Raw genomic sequence first — 11,930 nt, forward strand, 5'->3', positions numbered from 1 at the left:
TTTCCATTCAGATTGTATCCGGATTGCATGTGTTTTGGGCGCGCGTGAAGAAAAACTGAACAATCTACAGCAACCATCAGTGAAAAACACATTGCATCCGGATGCAAAAAATGCAGCATTTGATTTAGTGTTGATTGCTAATATTCTAATCACATATTTCTTATCGCGAATATCGGCACTTCGAGAATTTGCGAAGATGTAGAATATATTGCTATATATTCGTAATCGCGAATATTCTAGATTTTCTTTTCCTCAGTAACCTCCCTTCTTGCTTGTGGACCAATGAGAAGGCTGCAATATCTTTGTCAGAGCTCAGCAACATCCCTCGCAACCAATAGGAAAGTTTGCAGTTCTGAGAGAGAGAGCAGTGACATTGCTGTGCTCTGTGCTTTCATCTGGATCCTATTCCTTATCCAATTACATTAGATCAGGGGTGCACAACCTGCGGCCCGGGGCCACATGCGGCCCTTGATACTATTCTGTGTGGCCCCCAACCATCTGGTAACAGACATGTATGTCTATGTCTTGTGGCTGCTCACATGTATTTTTCATGTATTTCTCCCATTAGATGGGAGTTCTGGAAGTGTAACTAGACATTAATGGTATATAATGTGTGTTCAATATGCCATAAGTACAATATTTCAGTTGTTAATGGACCTTTAAATTTTAAATTCGGCCCTCGTCATTGGTTCAGTCTGGCAATGTGGCCCCCAACCAGGAAACGTTGTGCACCCCTGCATTAGATAGTTAGCTCATATATATAATACAGATAGTTAGTGGGAGATAATCAGTGTAGGTTAGATAGTGATATAGTGCAGGGTGTTAGGTAGTGTGATAGGAATTACTGTTTTTCTGCTGTCCATGCATACATGCAGACATAGGGCTGTGATGTCACAACAATACTTAGTGCACCAATCAGTAATATCTACTCAGACCTGATAAAATGTGAAGTTGCATGTATTGCGCCAAAAATATGTGCATCATTAGTGCCGATTTGCGCAATTGGGAAAATAATGACTGGAGATCACGAATTCTATAATTCGCTAATTTATTGCAAATATTATGTGAAAAATTTGCTAAATATCGCGAAAACACTAATCTGATTATAGTCCAAAATAGTCCATCAGTACTTATCCATACATGAAGCCAGTTCAGTTCAGGTGGAGAAGCAGTATATTCACACATGCCACATTTTAGGGGCCACGTCCCTTCCTCAGGCCTGGGTTTGGCAGGGGTTCACCTAGCCCTTCTGCTGCCGAAGGCAAAAATGAACATGCATCACGCTCCCCCATTCCAAATGCCACCAGTGCTATGAAACATACAGGGTAATACAGCACTTTATACCTATTACATACAGAGGAGGTGAGATGTGGGCCACAGCTTATATTATGTTCAGGGCAGAGCCACACGGAGCGGTCAATACCGGGCGGACATTAACAATGAAGACCGGCAATACGGTGCGGTTTTCATTTGTTAAATAAAAGGCAGCTGCGACCTAAATGGTAAATGTCCATGCACTATATGGACAGTTTGTTTATTTTAATGGGAAAGGTGTAAATTTTCATTTGACCCTGTGGTGGCGCTATAGGGAAATTGAGCACTTGCTCCTGGGTTCTCTCACAGATCTGATCAGTGGTGGAGCTCAATCAGTGCGGAAGAAAAAAAGGAATGAATGTCCAAAGTGAACAATGCAATACGTTACTCCTGCTTTTATTTATCCAAACCTGTAAAAGACCTTTAAGAAAGTTTGGCTGTGTTTTCCTAACCATTACGTAGGAGAAAATGACTACCCTGAAGTTTAGTAATTGTTTCCTGTTCAGAGTACATAATTATCTGGGCCATAAAAGCTCCTCTTCCTACACTGCACACGACATAGTCACATGTTTTGTGTTAGATCATAAGATGGATACATTGTATCTTTGTAAATAAATAAATAAATATAAAATAGATACATACAGCACATGCTTTTTTTTTTTTTTATACAGTATTGTTTGATGTTTTCTATGAAAAGGAACATAAAGCCTTATTTTGTATGTGCACATCCTCCCTCTGCAGGAACCCTCCCTGGAGAACAGCTCCATCATTTAGGCAATAACAATGTATTCCCTTCTTCCTCAGGTTTATTTTTGGACATTTTCCTCTACCTGAGCTCCCTAGCAACTAATTGCCATAACTTCCTACCTGCTTTAATGAGCAGCTCTACGGTGACAAGTCTCCTCCCCGCCAGGTACTACAGGCAAAGTCATGTAGCTACACATAAGCTATACAAAACCTCAAATAATCCGGTGACGAATGTGCACTATGCCAACAGCCAATCCGTGCTGAGCGACGACTGACGCGGGCCACTCACCTGTCCTCATTGGCGTCTTTACATTTTGGGAATACCTTTGGATAATAGGACGCTATGTATAAATAACCCAGCTACCAAGACTTCTTTACCTACATATCCTCCTCTGTTTCTCCTTGCTGCAAACGCACAGGTATGAAGATTAACCCCCTTTTGTCACCTCCTTTCACTCAGCTCGAATTCCATCTAAAGAATAACCACTTCAACTCCACCTTTTTAAACTTGCTCAGATTTCACGCAGGTGGAGCAGCATTAGGACACCGGCCAACACTAAATTATGTTGACTGGTATAACATTTGAATCACTTTTAGATTAATTCCAAACGTGACCTTTATTGAAGATGTTGCAGATTTGTCCTCCTATTGATCAAAAGAATCCACTCAGTTTGAAGAACACATAACTCAACGCTCATTATATCCTCTCTTTCACTCCTTTTAGACACTGATCTTCATCATGCCTACCCAGCTGGAAGGTGCCATGGATACCATGATCCGGATCTTTCACCATTATTCTGGCAAAGAAGGTGACAAGTACAAGCTGAACAAAGGAGAACTGAAGCAACTCCTGCAGAGCGAGCTGACAGATTTCCTTGCTGTAAGTAGGCAACAAGCAATACTCTTTTCGATATATAAAATTTTGGGCGTCTTCATATGTGGCAGATTTTGGTGCAGAAATTTCTGAAACTGAAAATTAATGGGGTTTGAAAAAATCTATGCGCTGACCTCCAAAGCAGCCTCATTAAGATGATGGAAAAGGTTTATTCGAAATTCTGCAATAAAATCTGCTGCTTGTGAAGGTGTATTACAGGGGGGTTTATTTGGCAGGAGAATGCTGAGAATAGGCTCTGGTTATTTCTACATCACAGATTCCATTGTAAGTGGAGACCACAATACATTGAGGGATCCAATGACCTTGCACAATGGAAACCAGTGGCAACTGATGGAACCTAGTGACTTATAATTAGGTGCAGCAGGTTCCACCAAAGTTTCTGACATGTGAACGGAAAAAATAGCGCCATTTGTGAAATCTAAACATGTCAATTTAAATCGATTGCTACAGAAAGGGGGGGGGGGGCATTTACTTAAATAGCCTATGTGCAGAAAGGTAGTGTAAAATTTCTTATCGGATTATAGTGGCTGAGATAGTACAAAACATCAGCTTATGGAAACCCCAATTTCACCACTTTACATATCAGGAGAGAATTTAAATTAGCAACTATGAAACTGGAGCAGTAAAATGTATGGAACTCAGCATAAGAACATATATCCCACCAGGTCCATCAGTAGTTTCCTAAAGTGGTTGTCATTAGATATTAGATTACTGGCATATTGTGAGGATATTCCACTAGTGTCCAATTGGTGGGTCCAGGTGGCTCTTTTCCAGGAGTTACGATATTTGACTCTAAGGGTACGGCCACACGGTCAGGTTTCTGCTTGCATCTTTGGAAGCCAATATCAGGAGTGGATCATAAAAGGAGATACAATATATAGGACAGATACAACTTACTTACTTCTTACTTCTGGTTTTGGCTTTCAAAACTGCATGCAGAAACCTGATCGCTTGGCCGTACTCTAATTCTGATCACAGCAATAGACCAGATATGCCTTTGATGAGACATCCCTCCTAAGTAGAGATCTTTAGTCGAAGAATAGCTGGAGGTTAATGTTAAATAAACTTAATGTATGCTCTTTGGATGTTTGCATGGTGTTCTGGAGAAGCCAAATCATTGTGAACTTTGGAAAACATTCCCTCTAATGCTATGTTCACCTGTGGCAGAAAAACCATTCACTATTCATTAAAGGGGTTGTCTCACACCAATGTCAGATATGATGAGACAACCCCTTTAATGAATAGCGAATGGTTTTTCACTTTTTGGGGGCCTGGTCTGGAGATAGGTGCAGGTCCCATCTCTGAGAACTGCACCTATCTCCAGACCAGGCCCCCAAAAGTTAAGAAAAGTGCACCCCGCATGCACAGTGCGCTCTCCATTAATTTTTATGGGAGTTCCGAAACTAGCCGAGCCAACGTGCTCGACTATTTTCATAAGTCTTGTAGAAAGGAACGTGGAGTGTACCGCGGAAGCATGGCCGCCGCTCCATTTACTTCTGTGAGACTGCCAGAGACGTATGGAGGATGGTCACACATGCCAGGCTGCCCTCTGCTCACTTTGGGGTCCCATTCTGGAGAAAGGTGCAGGTCCCAGAGGTGGGACCCACACCTATCTGACATTGGTGGCATATGCTAGCTATATGCCACCAATGTCTCAGATGAGATAACTCCTTTCAGTCTGAATGGGATTTACAAACTCTATTCAGATATATGTGGCATATTATTTATAAAAGAATTTTCTGCAACAAATCTGCTAGCGTGCACAAAAAAATAATAAAAAAGAAAGATTTAAAGAGAACCTGACATCACACAATGCAGTGCAATCTGCAGGCAGCATGTTATAGAGCAGGAGAAGCTGAGCAGATTGATATGTAGTTTTGTCGATTAAACATGTAACATTTATAACTCTGCTATTTCTAATTTCATTGTTCACATGTCTTATCAGTGACTGAGATACACACTTAGGCCTCATGCACACAACTGTATGTATTTTGCGGTCCGCAAAAAATACGGATGACGTCTGTGTGCATTCCGTATTTTGGGGAACAGCTAGCCCCTAAAAGAACAGTACTATCCTTGTCCGTAATGCGGACAATAATAGGACATGTTCTATTTTTTTGCGGAACGGAAATACGGACATACAGAAATGGAATGCACACGGAATAACTTCAGTTTTTTTTTTGCGGACCCATTAAAATAAATGGTTCCGCAAAAAAAACGGAACAGACACGTTTGTGTGCATGAGGCCTTACACAAAGATAGCTTTCAATCTCCCCCGTGTACAATGAAATCAGAAAAAGAAGAGATATAAATGTATAAATTACAGATTTTGCTGAATATTTTCCCACAAAACTATATATCAGTCTGCTCAGCTCCTCCTGCTCTATGACATGCTGCCTGCAGACTGCACTGCATTTTGCACTCTTTAAATGGACAGTTTCAATGTATATTATATACATCACACATGGCATAGTTTTCAACCTGTGGCAGGATGTCAGGGCATGCTGGGAGATGTAGTTCCATCACAGTTGGAGAGATACAGGTTGGAGACCACTTGTCTGGAGATTAGGGGATGTGCCAAATTAGTTTTATGATGCAAGACCTTAGTGAAGCGCAACTTCCATCATTTCCCAAATATAAACTTCCAATGTTTGGTCAGCGGAGAATATTTTAAATTTGATGGGAATCCTCGGGCTGAAAAATAGAAACAGCGGAATTCTGTATTTGGAAGGGAAATCCTATGGTGGCAGTTTATTTTAATATCCTTTAATAAAACCATTTGCATGTGGATTTTCTATTTACAAGGCAGAAAGCACAGTGTGTGCGCCCAGTACGGCGCGGGGCTTTGTCCCGGCACGACACACTTTGCATAGCGCTGTTTGTTTTCATTTGCTCTGCTGTCACCTAACACGACGCAGTCGCCGCATGCAAATCCCCCTGCTTAAATCCTTACTTTATATGCAATGCAAGGAAGGGCTGAATACGCAGTCACCTCTGCTTATGTCAGAGGGATCCTCAGCTGCTTCAGAGCCTCTTGGGAAGCACAGCTGTCAATTGCAATGACTTGCAGCAGAACAATTATTTCCCCACAAGATACAGTTTACAGAAGTGGAACTAAAATCTGCTACATCTCGCTTGTAGCCTTTTCTGCCTCCATTTAACTAAACGATGACATGACTATTGATCTGTAGAGCTTTCCATTACTCACTGAGCACGGATCATGTTCTCTGACAATATATACTCATGTGAGTCATTCTCACCAGCGCTTCATTCATTACATGCCACTGACGTGAATTGATTCGGACTACAAATGAATTGCCTTTTTTCAGGCATAGTATTATGTTGTGGGAGTACAATTATTGAAACAGTAAGGCTATGTCCACACGTGACTGCAATGCCGCAGATTAGCCATCACCAAATCTGTGCAGCAAATCCGCAGTGTTGTACAGCACCATCAAAGTGGAGGAGATTTTAAGAAATGTCATAAAAAAATAAAAATAAAATAAAAACGAGCATTAGAGGGGTTTTACCATCTCAGACAATGGGGGCATGTCGTTAGGATATGCCCCATTGTCTGATAGGTGCAGGTCCCACACCTCTTCTGGGACCCGCACCTACACTGTGAACGGAGCCCCGAAAGTTGTGGGGGGGGGCGCACTGCGCATGCGCATGCGCAGCCACCCTACATTCATTTTTATGGGGCTGCCGAAAATACCCAAGCCTGTTGGCCCCATAGAAATGAATTGAAGCGGTGGCCGCGCAAGCACGGTGCGCTCCCGTTCACTGCTATGGGGAGAGCGCGGGTTTCCCTGGGTCTGGCCACCACCTTCTCCGTTCTGTGCTCCATGTGTTGGTGCGGGTTCCAGAGGTGGGACCCGCATGTATCAGACAATGAGGGCATATCCTAGCGATATGCCCCCATTGTCTGACATGGGAATACCCCTTTAATTGATCTAATGTGCGGATTTGAAATATGAAATATTCTGCAGATCTCCACCCCGGATTTCACCTTTTGCAATGGAGAGAGTGAAATCTATAGCCATTTCATGGGATTTTTGCAGCAGAACCATGCCAGATTTTTCCACTGCATTTTGAGTCATGCCTGAACATAGTGTGATAGTAGTTTTTGTACAGGATGTATATGGTTAGAAAACGAAATTCTTCATTTAGGCTACTTTCACACTAGCGTTGTTAGGATCCGGCAAACAGTATGCAAACGGATAACTTTTTTTTCCAGATCCATTAGACGGATCCGATATTTAATCCAGAATAACGGATCCGGTATTTAAATTTTCTAAAAATCAAAAGCGAAACCAGTTCCTCCTATATCCCAATGCATGCGCAGACCGGAAAACTGGATCAGCAACTCGGCAATTTCTGAAACACTTGGTACCGAATCCGGCATTAATACATCTCTATGGAAATTAATGCGGATTCGGCAAGTGTGGTATTGTTCCGGGATTTTGGTCGGAAAAAATAGCAAGCTGCGGTATTTTGTCTGGTCAAATAACGTACAAGGGACAGAACGGAAGACATCCTGATGCATACTGAACGGATTGCTTTCCATTCAGAATGCATTGGGATAAAACTGATGTGTTTTTTCTGCTATTGAGACCTTTTACTGGATTTCAATACCGGAAAAGAATAATGCTAGTGTGAAAGTACCCTTAGAGAGGTATTCTTCCTTCAGAATACCAATACCTAGCATCAGGAGAGGCTATCAATATCAGATCAATGGGGACCCAACATTCAGCACCACAGTCAATCAGTTGTTGGAAGAGGCTGCGGAGCTCATGCGAGTGCTGCAGCCTCTTTACTGCATGCTGTCTACATGGTTGCGTTGGTGCAGGTTAGTTATAACTTTGTCCCATTCACCTAAATGGGACAAAGTTGTAATTACCCTGCACCGCTAGGTAATTACAGGCTGCAGCGCTTACATATGCATCATGACCCCTTCAAACAGCTGACTGACGGGGGTGCCGAGAGTTAGACCTTCACTGATCTGATATTGATGACATATCATAAGAACAGTCCGTTAATAAAGTTGCAATACCCATTTAAGGCTGCTTTCAGAGGGCTGTAATATTGGTTTTGGCATGAGAACAGAAAATCTGAATCACCGGATTCAGCATATGCTGGACATCACGGGCACTCAACGGATTCCATTGACTATAATGGAGTCAGTTTTTGGAATATTGGCATTCTTCTAAAATCTGCCAGCCCCTCCATCTCCATCTTGATTGACATGGCCAGGTGCACAGTCATGTCACCTGGCCTTGACAAACAAAGGGAAAGAAGGGCTGACAGAGAGAGCAGGAGGAGCAAGGGTGCACAGAGTGTCTGGGGCCCACCCTCAGTGCACTTAACTGATTATTGGCATATGGATTAAAAGTACTTTTTCCCCAGAATGAAGCAATGGATCGCTAAGTCAAAGGTATCATTACATTCAGCTGAGCTAGTCCTGAGCTAGCATTAGTGCATTTTCATTAGTAAATTAGGCCCACTATGTTTTCAGCATTTTTAACAGTCTATTCATGATGGGTGGAGCATGTGCAGCGATGTCACTTGGTGTTGCTGCATTAACATTCCTGCTCTTGCACTCTATCAGGAGCGGTTGAGTTTGTAACCACTTCTGATTTCTCTTTTGTAGTCTACATAACACCCACTGGAAGCAACAATGCCCCTGCCTCTTTTGGCCCCAATGATCACATGTTCTTTGGGTGCCCCCCAGAATACTAAGCTGCTGGGTCTTAGCAGACCCATATTAGTTCTACCAGTGACTTTTGTGACCATAGAGCCTTTCCCTGTAACTCGGGTTCCTTTGGATCCCCAATTACAGTGGAAAACTGCAAAATTAAAAGAAACACTTATGAAGCAGAAATGATCTCCAGAGGACTGTATGAGGGACATAGTATGTATCAGAAACCATGTAAATGCATAAGTGAAAACACTATGAAATGAAATACAAATAAAGGAAAAAAAATAAAAAAATAATATTACCCCAAAATGGTTCCAATGAAAATGGGAACTCATCCTGCATAAAACATGCCGTGACACAGCTCATCTACAGAAAAGAAAAAAGCTATGGTCACACAAAAACAAATTAGATATTTCTTAAATGGTTTTATTGTGTAAAAGTAGTTGAATAAAGTCCTCACGTCATTTATACCACACAATGAACAATATACCGTACGTGTATTCTTCTTCCCCCAAAAAATGAAGATTAAATTGGGAGCTCTTCATTAGAAATGACGAGCTCCAACTGCTATAAAGATGTTTATCAAGAAAATGTTCTTCACAGAATTTTGGACCCATTTCAAAAACTAAATAAAATGGTGTTCTTGGATGGCCATTCATTAACCTCAAGCACATTCTATCTCAATCTCTTTTTTATATATATTTATATATATTGTTTATTATTTTTTTCAGTGTCAAAAAGATCCACAGCTAGTCGACAAAATCATGAATGATCTGGACTCCAATAAAGACAATGAAGTTGACTTCAATGAATTCGTAGTGCTGGTGGCAGCTCTGACCGTGGCATGTAATGATTTCTTTGAAGAGCAGCTGAGGAAAAAGGGAAAATAAATATAGTCCGGGGTGTTCCTGTGATGAATCCAGAAGTCAACGATCGTCAAAGTGTAACTCAGCATCACCACTGTGGATATACCGTTTCAATAACTTACATAATAAATATGAAATAAAGTCCTTTTTGTCTTTGCAATTATTTCTTTAGCTAAGATCCCTGGTGTGCTATTGTTCTGGGAAGTGAGGAAACAATGTATCATGATTATAAGCAAATTTTTTATTATAACTTGTGTATAAAATGTATCTGCCCACCCGCGCTACTGTGGCCACTTGACACTCCTCACCCGTAAGGGAATCGCTGCTAGGTCCCAAACACAGTCTGCTGCTTGGACTGGTAAAATCTGAACACACGTACAGTACAGACCAAAAGTTTGGACACACCTTCTCATTCAAAGAGTTTTCTTTATTTTCATGACTATGAAAATTGTAGATTCACACTGAAGGCATCAAAACTATGAATTAACACATGTGGAATTATATACATAACAAACAAGTGTGAAACAACTGAAAATATGTCATATTCTAGGTTCTTCAAAGTAGCTACCTTTTGCTTTGATTACTGCTTTGCACACTCTTGGCATTCTCTTGATGAGCTTCAAGAGGTAGTCCCCTGAAATGGTTTTCACTTCACAGGTGTGCCCTGTCAGGTTTAATAAGTGGGATTTCTTGCCTTATAAATGGGGTTGGGACCATCAGTGGCGTTGAGGAGAAGTCAGGTGGATACACAGCTGATAGTCCTACTGAATAGACTGTTAGAATTTGTATTATGGCAGGAAAAAAGCAGCTAAGTAAAGAAAAACGAGTGGCCATCATTACTTTAAGAAATGAAGGTCAGTCAGTCAGCCGAAAAATTGGGAAAACTTTGAAAGTAAGGGCTATTTGACCATGAAGGAGAGTGATGGGGTGCTGCGCCAGATGACCTGGCCTCCACAGTCACCGGACCTGAACCCAATCGAGATGGTTTGGGGTGAGCTGGACCGCAGAGTGAAGGCAAAAGGGCCAACAAGTGCTAAGCATCTCTGGGAACTCCTTCAAGACTGTTGGAAGACTATTTCAGGGGACTACCTCTTGAAGCTCATCAAGAGAATGCCAAGAGTGTGCAAAGCAGTAATCAAAGCAAAAGGTGGCTACTTTGAAGAACCTAGAATATTACATATTTTCAGTTGTTTCACACTTTTTTGTTATGTATATAATTCCACATGTGTTAATTCATAGTTTTGATGCCTTCATAGTCATGAAAATAAAGAAAACTCTTTGAATGAGAAGGTGTGTCCAAACTTTTGGTCTGTACTGTATATAAAAGAAGTCTGGTTTTTGAAACAACCAAAGTGGGAGCCTGCGCTGATTACGGTGTAGTCAAGGGTTTAGAGACACAAATATAAAGTCGTGTGGATTGGTACCTTATAAAAGAGCGATATGTGCGTGGAAGATCCTCCTTGTTATTGCAGGGAAGCTGGTGTCCGGATGGCTTCTGGTTCAACTTTCAACACTGTTGGTCGGAGGCTACATCACACTAAATGGTCTCCGTAATTCCAATTTATGTCCTTACACATTAAAAGAAAATCAAATGACAAGTACCCTTTAACCAACCAGACTAACTTAAAGGGGTTTTCCGAGACTCTATAACTGATAGGTTAGGTCATATAGTATAGGATAGGTCATCAGTATAATATCACCAATCAGCTGTTTGAGAAGGCACTAGTGCTCCTGTGAACATCGTGGCCTCCTCGCAGCTTTTCGTAGGCCAGTGATGACATGTTCATCGGTCACATTACCTAGGAAAAGCTCAGCCCCATTCACTTCTACGTGATACTAAGCACACCCACTATACAATGTACAGCGCTGTGCTTGGTAAGGACAGAGATGGTCACGGCACTCACAGGAGCACTGTGCCTTCTCAAACAGCTGATCTGTGTGGGTCCCAGATACTGATGATCTATCCAGAGGACATCAATTATAAAATTTTGGAAAACCCTTTTAAGTTGTTGCTTCACTTTCCACAGTCCTCCTAGTAATTCACTTTGTGGCTGAGTTGCTCTGGTTCCTAAACACTTGTGATAAGGTGGACAGTGTGGGAAGGTGTGTATATCCCACTCAGATACCTCAGCTGGGTGGGATAGCTAGAATCTGGGATGCAATAGTCTCAGCAGTATGTAGGTTGCTGAGACAAGGTTGTTTTTGGAATTTTCTGGGCTGGATTTTAGTTGGATTGGCAGATAGGACTGAAGTGGGAATCCACACCATTCCAGGATGGGTGTTCCCTTGGTCCAGAGAGGATCGCAGGTGAGGTCTGCAATAATCAGACTGGGATAAAGCACCTCCCAGGGTGTCAGTCTGGGGAAGAGAGAGTGACTTGGAAGCAGAGACCTGCCGAGGCTCTGCGTGG

At 41.8% G+C, this 11,930-nt stretch overlaps 1 protein-coding gene across 2 annotated transcripts; it reads left to right on the forward strand.

Moving 5' to 3' along the window:
• Positions 1–2,293: 2,293 nt before the first annotated feature.
• On the forward strand, positions 2,294–9,606 carry S100Z (S100 calcium binding protein Z). Of its 2 annotated transcripts, XM_040420180.1 has the most exons (3): positions 2,294–2,480; positions 2,786–2,941; positions 9,386–9,544. In XM_040420180.1, exons 2-3 carry the CDS (start codon positions 2,801–2,803, stop codon positions 9,542–9,544), a joined length of 300 nt encoding a protein of 99 aa, XP_040276114.1. In that variant the 5' UTR covers positions 2,294–2,480; positions 2,786–2,800. The 2 variants fall into 2 exon arrangements, with proteins under 2 accessions (XP_040276114.1, XP_040276115.1); XM_040420181.1 differs by lacking the exon at positions 2,294–2,480 and having other exon boundaries at positions 2,801–2,941; positions 9,386–9,606.
• Positions 9,607–11,930: the final 2,324 nt, after the last annotated feature.

This window comes from Bufo bufo, chromosome 2 (assembly GCF_905171765.1).
Source record: "Bufo bufo chromosome 2, aBufBuf1.1, whole genome shotgun sequence".
Taxonomy (NCBI): Eukaryota; Metazoa; Chordata; class Amphibia; order Anura; family Bufonidae; genus Bufo; species Bufo bufo.

Coding starts and splice junctions, on each gene's coding strand:
- S100Z (XM_040420180.1), top strand. CDS start 2,801: ATGCCTACCCAGCTGGAAGGTGCCATGGATACCATGATCCGGATCTTT. Junction 2,942..9,385: donor AGCTGACAGATTTCCTTGCT/GTAAGTAGGCAA, acceptor TATTTTTTTCAG/TGTCAAAAAGATCCACAGCT.